This window comes from Macroventuria anomochaeta (assembly GCF_010093625.1).
Source record: "Macroventuria anomochaeta strain CBS 525.71 unplaced genomic scaffold BU25scaffold_7, whole genome shotgun sequence".
Taxonomy (NCBI): Eukaryota; Fungi; Ascomycota; class Dothideomycetes; order Pleosporales; family Didymellaceae; genus Macroventuria; species Macroventuria anomochaeta.
In genome coordinates this window covers 613,417-634,737 of record NW_022985368.1, presented here as the reverse complement: position 1 = coordinate 634,737, position 21,321 = coordinate 613,417, and the positions used below count along the sequence as shown (strand labels likewise).

General features: G+C 53.6%; 5 protein-coding genes across 5 annotated transcripts; 1 reads left to right on the top strand and 4 right to left on the bottom strand.

Annotated features, from left to right (window-relative positions):
* Positions 1–581: 581 nt before the first annotated feature.
* On the bottom strand, positions 582–6,848 carry BU25DRAFT_429465 (DS-domain-containing protein; the record flags this gene model as incomplete). The annotated part of the gene is made up of 6 exons (XM_033708552.1): positions 582–2,613; positions 2,662–3,123; positions 3,181–4,244; positions 4,293–4,731; positions 5,601–6,454; positions 6,630–6,848. The coding sequence occupies 6 exons, from the start codon at positions 6,846–6,848 to the stop codon at positions 582–584; spliced, it is 5,070 nt and encodes a 1,689-aa protein (XP_033564648.1).
* Positions 6,849–8,006: 1,158 nt separating this feature from the next.
* On the top strand, positions 8,007–15,198 carry BU25DRAFT_258288 (uncharacterized protein). The gene has a single exon (XM_033701693.1). It carries the CDS (start codon positions 8,212–8,214, stop codon positions 15,094–15,096), a length of 6,885 nt encoding a protein of 2,294 aa, XP_033564647.1. The 5' UTR covers positions 8,007–8,211; the 3' UTR covers positions 15,097–15,198.
* A 2,602-nt stretch (positions 15,199–17,800) lies between these two features.
* On the bottom strand, positions 17,801–18,199 carry BU25DRAFT_304140 (uncharacterized protein; the record flags this gene model as incomplete). The annotated part of the gene is made up of 2 exons (XM_033702036.1): positions 17,801–17,908; positions 18,011–18,199. Coding segments are annotated over 2 exons (297 nt in total), but the record flags the coding sequence as incomplete, so codon positions are not given.
* Position 18,200: 1 nt separating this feature from the next.
* On the bottom strand, positions 18,201–20,496 carry BU25DRAFT_335088 (uncharacterized protein; the record flags this gene model as incomplete). The annotated part of the gene is made up of 8 exons (XM_033702570.1): positions 18,201–19,108; positions 19,156–19,346; positions 19,394–19,427; positions 19,481–19,498; positions 19,634–19,690; positions 19,736–19,764; positions 19,809–19,910; positions 19,979–20,496. The coding sequence occupies 8 exons, from the start codon at positions 20,494–20,496 to the stop codon at positions 18,201–18,203; spliced, it is 1,857 nt and encodes a 618-aa protein (XP_033564645.1).
* A 3-nt stretch (positions 20,497–20,499) lies between these two features.
* Positions 20,500–21,093, bottom strand: BU25DRAFT_408393 (uncharacterized protein). The gene is made up of 2 exons (XM_033705805.1): positions 20,948–21,093; positions 20,500–20,899 (listed from the first exon to the last, which is right to left on the bottom strand). The coding sequence occupies exons 1-2, from the start codon at positions 21,049–21,051 to the stop codon at positions 20,662–20,664; spliced, it is 342 nt and encodes a 113-aa protein (XP_033564644.1). The 5' UTR covers positions 21,052–21,093; the 3' UTR covers positions 20,500–20,661.
* Positions 21,094–21,321: the final 228 nt, after the last annotated feature.

Sequence of the window (21,321 nt, the reverse complement as noted above, 5' to 3'; positions counted from 1 at the left end):
ATTTTCCGAGTGAAGTGGTGATAGATTAAGGGTTCGTTTTGCCAAAACGGCGGCCATGTGCTCATCATCGTGGTAGCCGAAGTACCGGGCCATATCGCCGGGGCGTGTGGGCTCGAGTGGTGGCGGCGCGGCTGCGCGATGGGCGCGTGGTGAGAGGAGGTGGGTTGATGTCTGAGCGTTTGGAGTTGTTGTACTGGTTGTTGGAAGACATGTTGGAGGTGTTAAAGATGCTTACGGTGTAGAGGCAGAGAATGTTATATGTAGAGGTGGGCATGTGGAGGAAAGTGGCGAGAGTTTTGCTTTACGAGTGGGGCAGGATGAATTGCACTTTCACTTCACCACTGTAGAAGTACATGGAACACGATGGACAGAACTTGTATATGGGACGCCCAGACACCATGCTAAGGAGCGACAGGAATGCCAAAATGGTCATGTGTGACCACGCAATAAGATATATGGAAAGAAAATGTGGAAGATCCTGAACGCCTGACATATGCCCATCTCTGTACTCCGTATCTCCTCTGAAGCTGTGAGGTAAATCTGCGAATGTCCAAACTCTACCACTCCACCTTCCAGCGGAATCAAGCCACGTAGTAAAGCTTCATGGCGCACATCACCCTCTTCCTGCAGACTGGACAATTCTGCACCTCCCTCGCACACTGCAAGCACGCCACCACATGCCCGCAGTCATAGAAAGCCGCATCCGCCGCATCCTCCCAGCAGATACGACACAGACGCTCTTCCTCTTGCGCATTCTTCCAGTGCGTGACTCCCTCACCGAACTTCTTGTCATTCTTCCAGCCGCCAACATATGTGTTACCCGTCGCAGCCTCAACGAAGGTGCCAGATCCGTGTTGTTGATTGTCTACCCAATCACCGTCGTATGTGTCGCCGTTCTGGAAGGTGTAGAGACCGTGACCATGGCGTTGGCCGAGCTGAAACGTGCCTTCATAGGTTGCGCCGCTGTGGTAGAACATCTTGCCGTGACCGTGGCGGTGGCCGTTCTTGATCTCGCCCTTGTAATACTCGGAGGAGAAGTAGTTGTATGTAAAGTGTCCGTTAAGGTGGGAGGGGAAATTGCGGGCAAACGCCCGGTAGGCGAGGAAGGAGTGTGGATCTGTGAAGGCAGCACGGGCCGCGAGGGCGCTGCGTTGTTCGCTTGTTTGGGGCATTGCAACGATAATGACCGAGGTGCTGTGCAGATCAACTTGAAGGAATGACCGACGGTTCTTGATCGGTCGAAGGGTGTTCAGCTCCTCTTCTTCCCAGATGTCGATCTTCTTCTTATCCTCCATGGGCAAGCCAAGACAGGTCACAAGGGTCTCATCTACTCTGGCAGATTTCTTGACAATGTACGTGCCGCGAGCCTCAAGGACTTGCTTGTCCGGGTTGAAGAATTTCAAGAAGAAGTAGATCTCATCCGCCGGAGGCTCCGGGCTAGGAGTACCTTCTAGTGGTGGCGGTGGTGGCGGCACGAAACCTGTCGGCAGGTCGACTGGTGGTGGAGGCGGAGGAGGTAGGTCATCCTGTGTACCACCCATTTCTGTATCGCCGGGCACCGTTGGAGCTACCAACACATGAGGTTCTAGAGCCTCGGGCTCGTCATGAACATCTTCAATCATCGGTTCATCGGTACCTAGGATGTTGGCCAGGGGTACTGCGGTTGGTGTCTGAGGTCTCGGCTGTACAGGCACGACTGGTTCCGGCTCAGGTTCGTCAGGCTCGCTCATTGGCGTATCTTCGGAGCGTGCAGCGACTTCCACAGGGGTGAGGTCCGTCTCAGGCTCAGCATTGATCACAACGATATTGTCATTGATCGTTGACAACGGTACCTCGACGGTCTCTTGGACCTTCTCCACCTCTTGAGGAAGTGCCGGCAGGTCGGCGTGGTCTATAATATGCACCCACAAGCGGCGGCATGCAAAGCTTGACTGATCGAACTTCCGCTCCTTCAGCTCCATAAAGCGATCATAGCTACCACTAGAGTACTCCATCTTGCCGGTGCTCGAGAGGTTGGGGCGGCCTTGGGAGCCTCGTAATGGATCCAAGAACCAAAACTTGATCTGTCGAGGATCTTTGACTTCTTCGATGACTGACGCAATCTTACTGCGAATCTCATCGCAACTGTCTTTACGTGACAGCTGAATCGTGTGTACATGCTTGGCGCTGCTTGCGGTCCATTTCGACCCGTAGACTTCGAAGGTGCCGGGACCCTCATGCTGTAGGAAACAACGGGAGTCGATTACTTGAAAATCGGCTGCCTCTGCTGATTCCTCAATCTCCTTTTCCGAAGTCTGATCCTCGCTGTCGGCTACTGGAGCCGGTTCATCGATTGGTGGTGGTGGGGGAGGCAACGGAACCATGATGCGTGAGTTTCTTGTTTTCTCCACATCGGTCCGTATCCACTTGGGCACCTCCCACTGCTCGGACTTGGCGCTTGTTTCGAAGGCAAGGCCAGTTGTATCATCACGAACATACATGACAATGTATGCGACAGGATCGCTGCCATCAATTCGATTGGTACCAGCTTTGCCCTCATGAGCATCGACAGCTTGCCTTTTGGTGAGGCATTTGACGTGGTTCTCGTCTTTGCTGTCTGAATAGCTGTACCACCTAGACCCTGGTCCTTTAGGCCTGAGGACAGGCTGGTAAACGTATGACTGGAGGGTCTGTTTGTGGACCACGAAGCCGTAGAGCGTGTATTGCACACCACCAACCCGGACATGATCGTCTAATGTGACTTTGTTGAGCAGCTTCACATACGAGCGTGTCTTAGAATCAAACTCCTGCCGTTCCAACTCGATTGTGAGCAGTTGAGGCAGATCTTGTCCTGGTGTTGTGAAATCAGTCGATTTGTTGATCGCGTCTTGCATGTTCTCAACGCCCACCACAGGCACTCGGTAGCTTGGGACACCAACGCTGTGATTACGCTTCGGTCCACACATGGTCTCGAAAGCGGCAGCTTCAGGCATGTTACGCAACTCTTCCTCAAGCTTCACACGCAACACCTCCCATGTTTCGATGACATCGAGCTTGTCGATGCGATCATGGATACCGTACCACTCAAGAGCGTCAAGCAGATCATCTAGTGCTACTGCGCCGGCGCCAGGCTCCACCTGTGTTCTGAGCATGTAGAGGACCTTCTGCAAGGCGCTGATGAGTGGCTTGGGGTGCGCGAACGGTTCTTCTTCCGGGTCAGGCGCATGTGCGCTGTACAAAAGCTTCCTGAACGGCTTGAACAGCATCCACGATGCGATGGCCGATATCATGTTCCCGCCAGGAGCGCTAGCGTCTTCACCAAGCATCAGTCCCTGCAGACCAGTCATCGCAAAGCTGTCCCAAGGGTTCTCTCGGCTATGGTGCTCCCATAAGCAGGCAGTCTCGTCTTCGATGATTCGAACGTAGCCGGTGAATGCGAGCTTGTCATCACGAAGAAGCGCTTGTCGTTGACCTCGCAGGCGATGTGGAATATCGTAGTATGGGCCATGGAACCTGGTCCACCCCCAATCAGGCGAGCCATTGCAGAAACGATGCAGTGCGGTCCTTGAGTAATTGACGCGAGGCTCGGTAGGGTTGTACATGACGACTGAGACCTGTGCTGCAACGCTCTTTCGTTTGGGCAGCTGCTTGGATCCCAGGAGCGGTAAAGGTGTGTATTGGTGTTCGACGGCCTGCACGGGAACGTCCGCTGGAACATCCTCACTTGTCGTTTCCTCGACGCCATCTTTAGCCACAGAATCGACACGGCTTTCCTTCTTTTTCAAAGATGGGTCCACAACGCTGAGGCATTCGAGGTATACACTCAGATAGTCCGAGTCATTGCCCTTCGGGTAGAACTTGATCTGCCACTGGTGGCCACCAATAGTGACAGGCTCCGACTTCATGACGATTTCACGATTTGGGTGCTCCCGTGTTCCATTGTAGGATTCAATGGTCCAGTCGATCCGTCCACTGACGCCCACTGTGTACTCCGGCTCCTCCACAGGCAGAAACGCAAGGCTCTCCCAGTACTCGTGGTCCAAAGCACTATGTTCTGAGGAGGCCTCAATCTCCTTCAGCTCCATCTCATCTGGTGAGGAGATGTCTTCTTGTATGGGGTGCCACGGGTGCATGCCATCTTCATCATCTGACGAGTCCGACTCGGATCCCGCAGGGTCGACAGGCGGCGGAGGTGGCGGTGGAGGCTGAAGGTCTGGATCGAAGAGAAGAGGAGGAACGATCGGGGGAGGAGGCTCGGTCTGCGTCTGTTGGTAATCAGTCACTAGATGCGGCAGAGTGTGACTGTCACATACCGCATCATCTGCTGCAGCAGCAGGTTCAGTCTGCACAATGATGCCTACCTCTCCTCTGCCGGCGCCATTTGCTGTGGGTGAAGGTGACCGAGCAGCGGAAGGGATGGTCTGACTTGCTGAGCCATTTGGTAGCACGAGCTGCTGGTCTGTGTCCGGTGTCGTGTCCATAACGTCCTCGTCGACGGCCGCGACCTCGACCTCGACAGCAACAATGTTGGTGGAAGATTCAGCGGGTGCTGCAGAAGCTTGCTCGACTTGTGCTTGTCCGTTTGTCAAGCCTTCTCCATCTTGCATCTCTGCATCCTCCCGGTCGTGTCTCTGGCCGACAGGCGGCAATGTGAGAGCTGATGTGCTCATGTCTGCGTCGGTCGGTTGTTGTAGAGGTTGTGGAGCAGATGGCGTTTGCGCATATTGGAGGTGGCTCGGTGAGTGTGGAGGGCTAGAAAAGGTAGGTGAAGTTGATTGTTGGAAGTGCTGCGGCTGCTCAACGCTAACGCTCATGGCTGGGAGAAGGAATCCGGTGCATGTGTAACCAAAAGAAACCTATTAACGACTACTGGCACGTGCCGCCAAGTAGCAGGTGAAGGTACCAGGCCGTACCAGTAAATCAATGAACGCAGGCAGCTATAGAGCTGAAGCACCTGTTAGCGCGGAGCTCTATACCGGCAAGGTTGCTGTGTCGATGCTGTATAAGCTAGAAAAGGTCAAGGCTCAGATGAGGATGAAGAGTGGGAGAAGAGCTGTCAAAGTCAGTGTCAACAGCAGGAGGAAACAGTCACGGGCGTGGCTGGGTTTAAACCTATGGCTGCAGGCAGCTGTCGACGCACAACACGATCACTGGAGTGAGGCGGTAAGCTAAGCCGTGAAGGACCCGGATCCCCGCGCATCGTGGCGCTGCCTTAGCAAACCTTGCGCCCTCGCTGTCATCATAGAGCCCTTCTACAGCTTGTCATCACCTGATCGTGATGTTGACTCATGACCCCAAGGCTGCACAGCGTCATGATCGAACTCGGGAGGCCGCCTTCAGCTGAAGCTCTCCTCCTTATCGATTGCCTCAAGCTCCACAGTTGCTAGGCTGAAGGGTACTTTACTCTGTTGAGACTAATGGGGAAGCTGCGACCCCACCGCGCCTTCCCTGCAGCTCCCGCATCGTCTAACGCCAGACTTTCCGCGGCCTTCAACGCCTTGTACTAAAGTCACCGGAAGGCACGATCACGCTTCATTGACTTTTGACTGCTCTGCGCTCAGTGGAATTGGCCGGAAGGGTTCAATCATGCATCGTTATTGGTGAAATCTACGAAGTATTACCCTTCTGTCCGCTGCACACTCGCAAACGTCGCAGCTACTATGAGCGGGAATACCACCGTAGCCTCTGCGTACACCTTCACACTGTCGCCGTCAAGCTTGATCTTTCCCCAGCTCACAGCTTCGTCTGGCCGTGCTCCTGCATCGCTCCCATCGAACTCCTGGGCTGTGTTGACGTATACAGCGCTCTCTGCACCGTTGCGCATCAGGTTGGCATTGGCAATGTGATGCTTGACGATACCCCCACCCAGCACAATCATGCCCGTCCTCTTTGCACGTACGGCAATGGTGTTAATCTTGCGAATATCCTCCACGATGTCGACTCGCAGCTGCTCTGGTGATGCTTTGAAGGTGTGGAAGTACAGCATGTCGCCAAGACTACCGTCAGTCAAAGCCGGACAGAATACGGGAATGTCGTTCTTCCATGCCCAGTAATACACCGACCGTTCGTCGTTGATCTCTTTACCTAGACGATGAATCATCTTGCTCGGTGTCCAGTGCATTGGCTCGTCCGTCTTCTTGCTCGCTTCCTGCTCCTCCAGCATTTTGTCGAGGATTGGCACAACCCAGTCTTCAAAGGCACAGTAGTTGCTGTTCGGTACAACAAGATTGCCTATCCTGTTCATGCCTTTGGCGCGCAAGCCGGCACCGGGAGTGGAGAAGGCTCCAAGATATGTCGGTGCGAGACATTTGATGAAGTCTTCTTCGACCCCACCAGCCGTTGTGACAATGGCAGAGACGTGTTTGTGTTGTACCAGGTATCGCAGTGTTTCCCGAAGACCGGAAGAGATCAGGTTGGACGTGTATCCTAGGAAGATCGTCGTTCCCTCATTGGTTTCCGGGTCCTTCCATGCGCGCTGTCACCCGTTAGCAGGAAACGCCAGGCGCATGAGCGAGGGTGAGACGATGGTGTCGCGGTGCTACTTCCGGCCGAATCGTTTCAAATTCAGGGCTGCACCGCTAGCCTGGGCCTCAGCGGCTGTCTCCGCACTCAAACGCTGCAGCTGCGAACAATCTGCGACAGAGACTCACCATGCCGTTTATGATCCGAACTGCTTCTCCAACTGATGTCGCCTGAAATCCCATGTTCGAATATCCTGCGATAAGCTCCTCTACGGTGATGCTCCGGTTTGCATACTGATTGAAGTCGATACCCTGGACTTCTTTGGCACCTTCGGGCACGGGCTCAGAGGGCTTCAGAACTGCATCGGTGGCGCCAGAAGGAGCTGCAGCCTCGTTGATGGCTGACATGACGTGTTCTGTATGGTTGCACAAGCTTCTGGTCGCTGCAAATTGTTGTTGTAAATCTTATCGTGTGCGCAGCAGTGTTCGGTGCACTACCCTGGAGTTCTTCAGTGTTCTCTTGCATGCGGTTTTGAACAAAATGCGTTTTGACCCCACATGCTTTCGGGCGTACAATCTTGGAAGGCCCCTGCGGCCCTAGCGCGCTTCCAGTTCGACAGATCGTCGAGCCCGATTCTCTGATACGCGGAGTCCCCTGGAGTCCTCCAGCACTTTTCAGAAGACTTTTCAATCCGCACAAAATACTGTGTAGTCTTAAAATATCCTATTGGGCTGTAAATAAGCCGTCAAGTGTTGTGGAGTACCTCCGAGTTTCAGGGAAGCGTTCCTACAAAACTCGGCTTCAGGGCCAATTGTGCATGAGCGGCGGCTGGGCTGAGGACCTGTCTCGACTCTCGAACCGTCAGATTGATGCGTGATTGGCCTAGCTCATGCCCAAGCTTCTCTCTTCGATGTCTGTGTGAGGTGTGTTAGTGTGTTGTCTACCGGGTAGCCGCAGGGGTCCTTGCTTCGCTCGTCATGGCCTGCGGGCGGGCGTGCGTTGGATCCTCGTTCTCGTGTCCTGGTCCCCGTTGTTCTCCATCACACACTCACGCTCTGCGAAAGCAACCCTCTTACGGCACGATGTCACCAGCGTCCACCTGCACGTCACCTGGCTGAACATCTTCAACACCTTCGCATTTTTCCATTTGGACACCCTCTCACGTGCCCTTGGCCACCCACGCACGCAGGAGCGCAGCGCCACGTCAACGGGGGTGAAGTCCAGCTCTTTTCAGCCTGCGAATCGGTTCCAGCACCCACCATACGCGCCGAGACGCCAGGAACGGTTGCCGATATCCTGGATTGATTGCAGGCTGTCTGTTTACGCGATTGTCGAAGCCCGCCGACTCCCCAGGGCGTGAAAAGCCAGCTGCAGTTGGATCTCAGCTTGCCGGCCGCCAAGGCTTTTGTTCCACACGCGGCGGATCGCAAAGTGCCTTCCGGGGCGCGCTTGCCCAAAACCCACGGACCCACGGACCCACTTTTCCACATCCAAACAAATCACAAGTCACACACGTCAACATCGACCCGGTACCAAATAGTTCGGCTAGACACGCAACCCATCATTTTCACAGAGAACCGTGGGCAATCCGATTTGCGATCGTTTCACACTCACGATTTCACCCAATTACGGCTCTTTCACCTCAACGACAACAACAACCACACCGGCGCTCAGGGCCACGTGCAACGCTATCACAACAGTACATCTGGAACGCGCTCACGCCCATGCCGCGGTCATTGAAGCTCGACCCTAGGATATCAAGCTGCAACCATGTCCTCGTATCGCTACCCGGACACCAACAGGAATGGACGAGACAGATCACCGCCTTACCGAGACCGCAGACCTTCCAACTTCGGCGGCGGATACCCCCCAAGAGCTAACGACAGCGTAAGACCTAACCCCGAATCCAATGGCTTCCCACCTCGAGATGTGCCTCGAGGGCCTAAATCACTCTCCGATGCGCCACGCGGCCCTGCTACTGGAGGTTCATTAGCTCCCCCCTCAACACCTCGCGATGGACGAGGAAGGGGATTTCCAGGCAGGGGTGAGCCCACTCCTTTGCGTGACGCCCCGCCGCTCAGCAGCGGGCCTGCACCTCCAATGACCAATACGCACAACTCCTGGAGGGCTGACCGTGACCGAGATCGCGACCGAGAGTTTGATCGCGACCGAAGAGAGAGGCGTCCAACTCCACCACCACGTCGTTCGCCAATTCGGGACCTCCGAGACCCCCGCGACCAAAGAGATTTCCCACCGCGTGATCTAGATGTTGGTCGCGCACGCCGCAACTCCCGAGATGGACCACCTTCAGGAGGGTCTACATTCCCAGATCCCCCTATCCTTGGCACTGGCTCGTCGTATCGTGGCAGTGGGATCGGGCGAGGCCGCGGTGGTAGGGACTTTGGAGGACGAGGCAGACCGTTCCATAACGACGACCGAGACCGACATCACGATCCCCGAGATCGCCCACCAGACCGCTCATACAGGCCGCGCAGTCGATCGCCTATTCGGCGAGACCGAGACCTACGAGATGAACGAGATTTCGACAGGAGAGATCGTGAAGATCGCAGATTTCCAAGAGAGTACGATTCTTACATAGGACCTGCTGGCGCTGCCAAACCTGGACCGAGGGCTCTAGACACCCACCGTGGTCCTGGACCGCCTGACTCGCGGCACATGCCAGGAACGCCGACAGGACCAACCTCACATTCTTCACATCACGCTTCCCCGGCGGACCGGCTAGGACTCCAGGTGGACTCTTACTCTCGACGCTCCTCCATTGCCATTGACCCGTCAACTGCCAAGGACTCCCGTCGAGACCCCGGCAAAGACGACCTCCTGCTAGCCGGCCGCGCAGAGGCGTCCAGAGAAAGGTATGCCCCACGTGCTTCATCGCCGCCTGCTGCAGTCCCGGCCTTTGGATCTAATGTCTGGAGGAACCCCACGCTTGATGTGAAGCCAAGCACAGTTGCAGTACCACCTCCCAAACCTGTTCAGACCAGCAACCCGGCACCCGCCACACCTGTACCTCCAGTTGCAGCACCTCCTCCGGCAACACTTTCTGCTTCTGCACCTGCTGCTGTAGCTCCTCCGGTGGTTACAGCTCCTCCCACGCCAGTCATACCCAAAGCCAGCGCACCATCTGGCCCTGTTGCTCCACCTACTGGTCCCAGAGCCGACAGGGTACCGGATCGCATCACATCTGAGCGACCCTCTGTCGATGTGCCCCAACAAGAGAGCCGACCAGGATCAAATGGACCTCCACGTATGGACCCGCCCCCGAGCGTGCCACCTCCTGCTCCCTCGACGATCGCTAATGTGCCCGAGACAGAGCGAGCGGAGACCAAGGCACCTGTTTCGCGAGCAGTCAACGCACCACCATATCCAGCACGACAGGGACCTCCACCATCCGCGCCTTCAGCTCCTGCGAAGTCACCTCCACAAGGTCCAGCGCCACGACCACGTCCACCCCCTACTGCGCTGCTGGCGGCTCTTAGGGCAAATGTATCGCCGTCATTCTCAAGGGCTCCACTTCCCTCATATATTCCAAGGGATACCTCTTCCAGCGCAATACCTCCTCCGCCGTTGGGGCCCCGCAGTGGTAGTGGCGATGCTTCTATCAACACATCACCGAAGAGCTTACCAGCTAACATTCCGACTGGACCCAAAGCTGATAGAACACCGATGGCACCGCGACCAGCCCTTCCCTATGCGACATCTGAGAGACCAGGCTTCAACACGCCGAGGGCGCCTATGGGCGGCGGTCCGAAAAGCATGCAATGGGTCCGACCAGGCCTTATTCCCAATCGACCCACTGTTCCCACGAAGCGAGAGCTACCGGTTGATGATCGTGAGCGTTCATTCGGAACAGCTCCGAAAGCTCCAAAGCTTGAGCTTGGCAGCACTACCTCCACTCTGTATCCACAGCGTGCACAGCAGGCTCAATTTGGCTCTCCTTCATACTTCCGCTCGTCCGGTGCCATGGACAGAGCAAGGGGCCGAGCTGCATCGGCAGAACGATCCATAACCCCGTCTTTGAAACCCGGGTCAATAGAAACAAGACGGCATTCTGACGTAGTCATGGCAGATGCGTCCCCTCGCTCCGTACAGCCGCCAATGTCAGCTGCATCTTCTGCCCCGGACGCATTGCAAGACTCTGATGAAGATCTCGACCTCGATGAAGACGATTTCGCCGAATCGGAAGCGAAGTACAATAGAGACAAGGCGGCACTCGAAGCCAAGCTTGTCGACCTTAGTGCACCTCATCTGCGTGCGACCACCCCTCTGCAAGAGATCATCTTACTGTCATGTCTGAATGCTGATCACTTACCGGTTCCTTACGAAGAAGTCGAGCAGGACGCCGTCAAGAGGGAGGACCTGCTACCTCAACAGGAAGTCGCGACCGTATCGCCTGTCCAGACTCCTGTTGTGAGTAAGCCAGTAGAGCCTTTGACACCTAAGGCTGAAGACACTGATGACAGTGCGACGGAAAAGAGAGCTGAACGCTCAATTGCACCAGCAACAGTCGCCCTGCGTCTACGACGCGAAGTGTCCAAGGAACCGGAGGTGTTGCCCGACCTCAGTGGACTTCCGTACCTTGGCTCTGGTCCGCCTACGCCACTGTCTGACATCGAACAGGATCGACCTGGGTTGCCTGACACTATCAAGTCTAATATGCTCAAACTATATCAGAAAACTGTCCAACCTGAGCTGGACGAAGATGAAACTTTACAGCAGTATGCCGCAAGATACAAACAGTGGCGTCTGTCCATCCGCCAGTGGGATGATGAGCGTGAGCAAGATGAGCAGGAAAGACAGCCATCGGCCGAGCCCAGCTTGAAAGCCACAACGCCTGATGTCCAAAGCTCTACAATGGGTGCGCTGCTCGATGTTCCGGGTCCTACAGGACGACGCAGCCATGCCAGCCGATGGGCTACAGAACTAGATTTGGAGGCTGTTATCAAGGAATCACTTAAAACCGCTGAAGAGGAGAGAATGGGAAAGCAAGATGGTGAACCTAAGAGAAGCATGGCCGATCCAGAGAAAGAAGCCGATCTTCCTCTGGAGCTCAGTGAAGCTGAAGCACAACGACGCAACTTCATTGACACTAACTTCCAGCGTGAACCAGGACAAGGCATTTTCGCTTTCCATTACGAACCGCCAGAGGACGACTTCACACCGGATGAACATCGAGTTATGGTCGCGAATTACAGAGATCAATATGCTAAGAAATGGGGCAAGCTGGCAGAGATTTTGTACAAAGAATGCGGCAGTGAGCGAACCTACAAAGACTGCATCAATCACTACTACGCTACGAAGTGGGCCAGAGAGTACAAAGGCAAGGTCCGAGGTAGACGTGGAGGTGCACGAAAACGGGGCGGAGGTGCCGCACGTGGCCGAGCAGCCATTGTGAACATGGAACGACCTGAAGTTGCAGGAGAAGATGGACTCCCGCTCCCTGTCACAGAAACCGGGCGACCTCGACGCTCGGCGGCGCCCACGTTTGGTGGCATGGAAGCTGATTTTGATCCGACCGCCGCCATACCCACGCAAGGTCGAGTCCGCCGCCAGACTGATGCAGATGGCAACCCAGAAAAAGTCAGTAGGCGAAGCAAGGCCAATAAAGAAAAGGGAAAGAAGGTTAAGAACCCGCCCCTTGCGGCAGCTCCAATTGGATCACCTGTCAAGCTTGACCGCAAAGACAAAGCACCAGGCGTCAAAGCAGAAGATGAGTTTGGAAAACGACAAGTTGTGGAAATACCTGCTCCGATCCACGTGAGTCAGCACGAGGATCCATTGAGCGATCCAGCGCTGTTGAGCCTCAGAGGTAGTCATGTCGAACTTCCCTCACTATCAGGGAGCATACCTATGGGGATGATGGAACGGCAGAAGACGCAGCCCAATGCCAGGCCTGGCCCCTCAAGCTACTGGTCCGTATCTGAACTGCAGGATTTTGAGAAGAATGTTGCACACTTCGGCACAGACTGGATCGGATTTGCCAACCACATGGGTACGAAGACGCACATCATGATCAAGAACCAATACCTGCGCATGGTTGAAGGCGGAAAATCAGAGCTTGAACAAGCAGCAAAAGATGCTGATGCGAGAAGGGAGAGGGGCGATGATCTGGGCCCACCGCCGACGCCCACTCCTGCGCCGAAGAGACGTTACGAGAGCACGCAGAGTGTACTTCCCCGCAACCTTGCACCAGCCGAACTAAACCAAACCCCCCTCCTCAATCCCACCAATCTACCCAGAAACTCGCCTCCTCCAGCATCTCAAACCGCAAGATTTTTGCCTCAAGCTGTCAGTCAGAGTAAGCCACTTGTGCCTTCTACCTCTGGCTTCTCTCCTCTGCCAGAGACAGCGCTTGCATCCGTACCTTCAATGCCGCAACACCACTCGCCGCCTGCTCCCTCGTCCCGAAGTCAACCGCAACATCACCTTCAGCACAGCATGTCGCAGCACAAGCCGCACCATCAACCACCTCGGGCTGGATATTTTTCTGATGACTTACACTCACGTCTCGACAACCGTGTGCCGTCGCAATCGCCAATTCATCACCCTTCACGGTCTATGCAGCCGCACGGTGCACCACAGATACGTAGTCAAGAGCAACATCAACAGACTGGTTTCCGTGGCCTGAGCCATCAGGAGCGAGAGAATCAGATCAGATCTGAGCTTCAACAAGAACAGGAGCATCGGTATCAGCAGCACCAACACGCTCGGAGGATTTCTCAAGAGATGCATCATCATCAAAGAGCATTCCCTCCGGGTGGACCACCGCCACTAATGCCCCCTGTTCGTTCAAACTCCATTGCAAGGTCGCCAGAGCACCGACCAATGTCCTACTCGCACTCTCGTCAGGTTTCTCAAGCTCAGGCTATGACCCAGCCACCGTCCGATTTGATGTCTCAAGCGCATGGTATCTTTTCAGGGGCACAACAGCTGCCATCGCGCTCCTCTGTCTCCACTCCCCCGGTCAAAGAGGAGCCAAGGTACGCTCCGCCTTCCGTAATCCCTCAAGCTCAGCACACGCCGATCCTGCAGTCCCAGCACCAGGCTCGTCCGTCGTTTGGTCAGCCTCCTGTACAAAGTGTGCCACCACCGACTGTTTCAAAGCCTGCCGCACCGCCGAGGAGGTCCAACTTGCTGTCGCTGCTCAACGACGCCGAACCTGAAGAGCCCGCAAGAAAGAAGCCCGCCGAGCAAGGACCTGCGTCACATAGTACAACACCCTCGCAGCAAAACCCCATCGCGCCTCCGCCGGCTGCCCCGCAGGCCTCTACATCTAGAGGCGATGTGTATGGAGATACGGCAACCACGCAGCCTCCGTACGGTCGCCCTTCCTACGCAACACAGTCCTCGATACCTTCTTCTACGCCCAGTAGGTCTATCGACCTGACTACCGAGCAAACTCCAGGAAACCGGCACGGTACACGTGATGGCTGGCAGCAACGGCAACAATTTCATCCTGCTCAAAGCCAGGCACAGCAGCCTGTGTCGCTTCCTACTTCCCATCCTGGCCTACCTCAACCTGCGTTCAATGACTCAAGGCTGTTTGGCAATCATCGCTCGGTTTTCTCTCAGCACAATGGACAGCGACACAACCCCTCGCCACCACCCATGGCTGCGTATAACAATTCGCCTCACTTACACTCTCGCACACCGAGTGTAAGTGGAGCGCCGGGACAGCCGTCACGTCACGGCCTGCCGGGAACTGGACCAGCTCAGCATGCGCAAGTAGCATCGGCTGCGTCTAGTCAGATCCTCCAGCCGAACCCGTATGCACAAGTCGATCCTCCCGGAGCCGGTGCTCCAACCTCGGGTCCAATGGGAATGCGACCGAGTCCACATCTGCGCACCAGCCATGTGGCTCAGCAGAGGGAAATACCGAGCCGCAATGAACACTCACAAGCTCAGAACACAGGCCTGACATACTCGAACCCTCCTACGCCGAACGAGCACCCAGCTCATCAGTCAATGCGGGGTCCAGGTGGTATGACGGACTCATATCGTGCGCGTGATCCCCGAGACGTTCATCACGATCTCGAATCCCGCAACTCGGATCGTGATACCAGCCGAGAGCTTTCCCAGAGAACAGAGTATCTACGAGAGCAGCTAACCAACCCACATTTACGTTCCACGCCCGTACACGAGGACATGCGCTACCAACATCAGCAACAAGAGCGTGGCTACCTCTCTCAGCGCTCGCACACCCCGCTTTCAAGGACCGACGGAGGGCAGCAACCTCCACCCTTACAACACCCACCGCATTCGTCACTAGGTACAAACAACCACCCGCTCTACGGTCAACGACTCTCGGAAGAGCCATCGCGATTCTCTCAGCCCTTCCCTCGCGACCGAGGGATTGCAGACCGCATTCGTCAGGAGTCGGCCCAGCAACAACAAGCTGCTCTGAACCGAGAAGAGCAGATGCGACGAGAAGGTCAGATGCGCGAGCAAGAGATGCGAGACCGTGAGCTTAGAGAGCGCGACGCACATTTCCGCGCCGATTTGATGAGAGGCAATGTGGGACCATATGGAAGAGGACCGAGTTCTGAACAGAGGCAGCCGCCCACAGGTCCCAGTGGGCATATGGACTGGACGAGTGGTGTCAGTCGACAGCCGCAGCGGGATGGCTGGCAGCGATAAGCGATCGACCTGCTTCTATTGATCTAGTCAAAGCGTTTGGGTCAAAATCATTATGAACATCTGGATGCTATTTGGCAGGGTTTCAGATGCTTGCGATGGCGCCATATCCAAGGCATTGAATCTCTTTTGTAAGATGACAAGACGACTTTATATATGAGGACCCAGGTGACTTTGTAAATACCATCTCGTTCTATTTGTTTGGCATGAGCGTTAAAGTAAGTGCTTTTGTATATGTATTATACCTTTGTGTCCATCAGAAAATATTGAAGTTACAGATGTTACCTTACTCTGTCTGTTGTGTTGTGAAGGACAGGGCTGCATGTTGTGGATTGAACGCTGGCAGTCAGGTCGGGTTCTCCGAATCTATTCTTGCATCTGTCTTTGCCACCACGGTATTTCCGGCAACACAAAAGCCAGAGGGCTTGAGGGGGCAATCGCAAGCTCTGCACTGCAATTTCTTGCGCTACTGCGCTGTTGTAAGTTGGGCCTTTGGACAGCACTGGTGAATAGGGACGAGCGAGCGGGCCAAGAGCACTGCAATCCTTAGTGCGCAAGATAATTGGTCCCCCTTCCCGGTCGCACTCTGGACTTCATAGCCGAAGGTGAGGCTCAAGGCAGACAAGGCTGACAGTCAATGGCGTTGAGGATTCCGGTCATGGACGCGTGCATCAGGCTGAAGCACAATTGCACTGCAGTCTATAGCGCGGAGGAGAGGGTGCTGGAAAAGCGCAAGCCAGCACCCGATTGTTCCTTGTTTAATCTTGTTAGGAAGTGCCAGCAGAGGATTATAGTGCTCCAGATTATCTCCAAGCGTCCCTGATGGGTAAACATCTGGACAAGGGGCCCCAACGGTTCTTATAAACTGTCGCTCTTCATCGGGGTCCGTTGTTCAAAGCCCAAGCAATGCAGTGTAGCGCAGAGGGGATGTACTGTGCACCTAGTGCCCATGGTGCGCATATTTGCGACCTCAGCATTTGCACTGCAATCTTTAGCCCGTAAAACTAATCTCATTGGTTCTCTAAAAAAGACTCGTCTATTCCATTGCGCGCTGGCCCGCAGGACATCGGGTTCCAGGTTGGCGTTCAGACTTTCTGATTGGTGTGTGCATCAATGAGGCTTAAGGATGATGTGGCAGGCTGAGCACGCTCACCGGACGTATAGTGTACTGCACGTCGACCATTTAGCCTCATCTGTTTGACTACAATCTCTAGCGTGGAAAGCAAGATTCAGCCTGGTCGCTGCACTGCAATCTTTAGCGCAAAGGAGACACTGCGGCGTTGGTTCTTCGAAAGAATCTTGCTGAACCGTGGGACAATGTGACGGTTTATGGAGTAAAGAGGTCATGTCTGCCACATGTGCTGGTGCAGTGCTCTTGCCTGTTCCAATAGCACTTTCTGTCTGAACAACAGATACGTCATGTAAACAGACCCTGATGGCCCGGTGAGGGAGACAGAACACTGGATAACAACACAACAGAATATACTGATTTTACTGCTTCGCGCGGTTACCCCTGACTTACTGCCCTGCGCGATTACACCTTCACTTATTGCATTTACTGCAACAGACAACGTGCAAATCCACGAATGAGTGTGACTCGTGGGAGATCAAGCTGGAGAGCGAAATATCATACCCATGGAAACAAGTTTTCGCTTCATTTTCCAGAACTGCAATTTCAAGTGCAGGAAGGCACTGAAATCTTACTGGCTGAGTCGAGCAAGACTCATACCTCTTCTCCCTTCCCTAACAGCTGTCAGTATAGCTGCAAGTACCTTCAACTATAATGCATGACAACAGTAAAAGATCTGGAGAAGATTTTTATGCAGACAGCTGGACCAAAAGCTAGCTACCGCCACCTTTAATGCGGGAAAGGTGATACTATTCGACAAACATGCGTCATGGCTGGAGAGAAGTCTGGCTGAAAACATGTCGCCAACGATGAAGAACCGTCTTCGCCAGTCTCTAGCAGAATTTTGGAAGTTGATGATTGAGCTCAAGGAAAATCCTGGATTTGGAGCTGCAGCAAAGCTTGAATACCATAGCTAGGAGCCCAAGTCTCAGCTTTCAGGTTGTCAAGCGGGGTTTGGGAAGATATTGTACGTAGCCTGGGACAGCCATGGTTTAATGTTGCGGTATTGGTTGGTCTGTACAAGGTCTGACTGTACGCCCGACAGACTAGTCTCGTGTGTGACAGGTCACTGTGTGGAAGGGTTGAGATGTTGATTGATGCTCTGAGCTATTGGCTGGAATCAATCGGGACTATATAGTAGAAGGCAATAGCAGTGAAGGGTGGGAAGCAAACTGAACTAACCAAATGAGCTGGACAGTCACTGCAGTGGATCGCTAGCAAACAGATGGCAATCGGTGAATACCTTCACCCCTCCAACACACTGGCTTGAGGTCAGGTATATATTCGTAATCTCCCAGCTAGATAGCAATTTAGCGCAGTCTTCCATCGACCCGATAGTCCTACGTTATTATTTACCGTAGCTATCAGTATACCACAGCGGCCCACGCCGCACCATTTAATATCTATCCATGCATTTAAACCCCCCTCTGGTTCGGAGCTTGCATACCATGCAAGATCCAAGGAGAAGTTTGCCTTCAACCACTCTTGACCAAATTAGCTCTCTCTAGCTTGGTATCCTGCAATTTTCTCATATCCTACGATTGTCAGTTAAATCTCAAGCCATCCTGGTATTCAACTGACCTTCTCGACAGAAGATTCGACAACATATCGAGTGACAAGCACGGGGTATTTCTGGCCGAGGCGAAGGGCACGAGCGATCGCTTGGTTTTCAACAGATGGGTTCCACTGCGGCTCGACGATGAACACTCTGTTTGCGACAGCGAGGTTCAGGCTATAGAAGTATCAGTTTAGATCTCCTCGAGCGAGCGAATAGTATACTCACCCTACGGCTCCGGTACCCGTGGTCATTATAAGAACACGGAGGTTGAAGTCGTTCGCAAAATTCTCGAGAATCTTCTCTCGTTTGGCTGTAGGACAGTCGCCGTCGATACGTTTAAAGTTCTGAGGGGCAAAACCTGAGCTCGTCAAATGAACTTGAATCAAATCCAAAGTCCTTGTCCAGCACGTGAAGATGATACTATGAACTGTCAATACAGCATTCATTAGATGTCTTCGGAGACACGTGCCTTTTGGTGACCCAGACATCCTGGATGACGTCGCACATCAGTGCTTCTATCTTTGAGGACCGTCCAGTCGTTCGAAAGTAAGTATCTTCTTGCGACCCTTGCTTCGGTCGATGGCCTTGATTCGCTGGGCGCCAGAGTGGAACACATAACGGACATCGCGTAGATGCTTGATTTTCGCCGCTTGGCATGCTCTCGTCTACACATTCTGAGCAAAGAATGTGTCTACAATCTGCGTAACGGCGAAATTCTGAACCAGTACCAAATAATGGCAGTGTTTGGCGACAAGCGGAGCACGTTGCTTCTCCATCTCTACCCAGAGAGGCTTCTACTGCCTCTCGCTCATCGAGCAGGTGCAATTTGCGACGGTTCCAAGAGAAGGGTTGTTGCCATGTTCCGTGGTTACACAAGATACGTAGCTGAAGCTGAACTTGGAACATCCCCAGAGTGCTGTTCTGATCGAGCATTTCAGCTTGGTTTCGAACGGCGCGAAACATGATGCTGGAGGTCTGGTCATACTGCGATCGCTCTTCCGGCGAAAGCGTGATATTGCGAACGCGATTTTGCTGATCTGGAAGATGGAGCAAGTTCTTTGTTCGACGAAGACACACAGAATCCAAAAGCAGTGTGAATCGCTCGATCGCTAGTTGCCTACGTCGTCCGCCCTCATCGAATGGAAAAGCGATTGACTTTTTGAAGTTGGAGAGGTTGTGGAATGGCTTCAGCCTCAGAAAGGCAAGAAGCGAGCCGATATCTTCAAGCCGGTTCTGTACAGGGGTTCCAGTCAGACACCATCGAGATCTTGCCGCTATTTCCGCCACGGTGCGGTGCAAACCAGTATTCTGGCGGCGTATAATGTGGGCTATCTCAATATTAGTTTGGAGTTCAACAGGCGGCATCTTAACACACCCTCGTCAAGTACCAGACGATACCACTCGATCTTTTGCAACGAGTTCTTGGTATTCGAGGCGTCGGACGCAAGTGTATGATATGTAGTAATGACGATGTCCGTATCACGAAGCTCTTCGAGTGAACGTTCGCGACTGGGTCCATGATATTTGACGCATTTGAGTAGCCGCTTTGTGTTGTCATCGAAATGCCTAATCGTTTGAGCACGATGATTGCTTTTCTGCTAAGATGAACGTACTTGTCAAGTTCTTGAAGCCACTCATTAATCATGACTGTACAAGTCGTTAGATCGCAAGCATGCCAAAAGCTAGAGTTGCATACGTACGATCTGAGGACGCCACAACTAATGTGGCTCTTGATCGCGCCCTAGCATGATGATCACGCTGTTCCGATAAGCCAGCAGTATCTGCATATGGTGCCCACGAGTGCGCGACATCGAGTGTTCGGAGGATTAATGCTAGAACAGACAAGGTTTTACCCATACCCATCTCATCAGCCAGGATACCGCCACCTGTTTCTGTTTGCTGCAATCTGCCTGGATCTGGTCAACTTCGATTTGACCATAATATGATATACCTACTGATCATCCCAGTAACTGCATGCCGATAGCTGATTCATGTTAGCTCTGACCACATGACACATGAAGTACGTACCAGCTCTGTCCCTCTGTTTCCTCGAATTTCCATAACAGATACTCGCTGGGTATCGGTCCATTTTCACGTTGACTCATGAAGTCAAGAGCTCTTTTTTGGTGACTATGCCAATCAGCGGACAGTCACGCAGCATGTGGCGTGTGGACTAGACAAAAGAAAGGAAATCTTACGATAGAAGCGGTGTTCGTAACCGTCGATCACCCTCCAAAGCTACCAGATTTTGGCCACGAGTGAGTGCGCAGTAGACATTCGTGATAGCCTCTTTGACAACCTGGCCTGTAATTTTCTCGACAATTGGCTCAACGACATCTGAAGTCGGTACGCTCACGGTAGCTTCGTGATCTCCGAGTTTCAGGAAATGTGGGTTGTTATAGACGGCGCCATTCCGAACACACTCAGGACGCTGAAGATAAATCTTGCGTTGAGAAAGTTCTCGACCAACAGCTTTGGAGGCCGCACGGGTCCCGTAAACATTGACCTGAACGCGTGATATTGCATCTTTTTCCTTTGTTGCTTTGCTGATCGTTTCTCGAATCGCTCTTGTCGGTGCGAATACCTCAAATTCAAGCGAGTACTGCTGCTCCAAGATGCTGTTCAGTGCTTCTTCTAGTTGCAAATTCATCTCTCCTAACGCAGTTCCATCCGGGAACACAACGTGGTATTGAGTTTCGGACCTGACAAGTTCCATCTGAGAGTGACCAACGACGGAGCTCCCGGCCACCGAATTGAGCTTGTTGTCTAGGTCAAGCATGTTGCCCAAAAGTTTCATGGACGCCCGGAAGATCTATATCAATCATGAGAATTGTATTTTCAGCTGTCGGGAGGATGCTTCGGAGCTTCAAATTTTAACGGCTCACCTAAGTAAACTTACGGTCCCATAGCAGACAAGATCTTCTTTTGGTGGTTGTGGTGCCTCCAGGACCTCGGGCACGACATGACCAGTCACCCATTGCTCAATATGGTGCTGCGTGAACTGAAATGATTCCAGGGTCGGGTCGATGTTTGCTCCATAGCTTCCATCTAATACGTCGGGTGCGAGGATTTCGCCGATGCATTGATCCCACGGTTGACATGGAAGTACCGGGACAGGTCTCATGCAGGCTTAGTTCTGTATGCAACAGTCGGGGGATCCCACTCACTCATCAAAAAACCCTAAATCATCCGTATCACCCCATCTCAGTTGCTGCGCGTATACAGGGTACGACTCGATATCTTCGTCATTCAACAGGTGTTTGAGGGACATGGCAGAAGTCGGCGGGGCGGAACGCGTTCTAGCGTCTTGGCTACAAGGGGGGGGGGGGGGGACGCGTCGACGGCAACTCTTTCGTTAACACTAAATGGGGATTCCGTACGTTTTGAGCTTTCGCAGACTCATTACGCGGTGTAGATGTCTTCGTGCCAGGCTGTGCGGACTGCGGTTGAGACTTGTGGACGCCACTTGCTGCAGGCGCCCTCAGCCTTGTTCTGCCCGTTTCACTTCCCAGTTGCCTTCTTTTTGCCTGCTTTCCCTGCA

What these genes read in the sequence shown, in the direction of transcription:
- BU25DRAFT_258288 (XM_033701693.1), top strand. Translation starts at nt 8,212, where the DNA reads ATGTCCTCGTATCGCTACCCGGACACCAACAGGAATGGACGAGACAGA.
- BU25DRAFT_408393 (XM_033705805.1), bottom strand. Translation starts at nt 21,051, where the DNA reads ATGTCCCTCAAACACCTGTTGAATGACGAAGATATCGAGTCGTACCCT. An exon ending in GATTTAGGGTTTTTTGATGA is followed by an intron (nt 20,900 to 20,947) that starts GTGAGTGGGATC and finishes AGCCTGCATGAG; the next exon opens with ACCTGTCCCGGTACTTCCAT.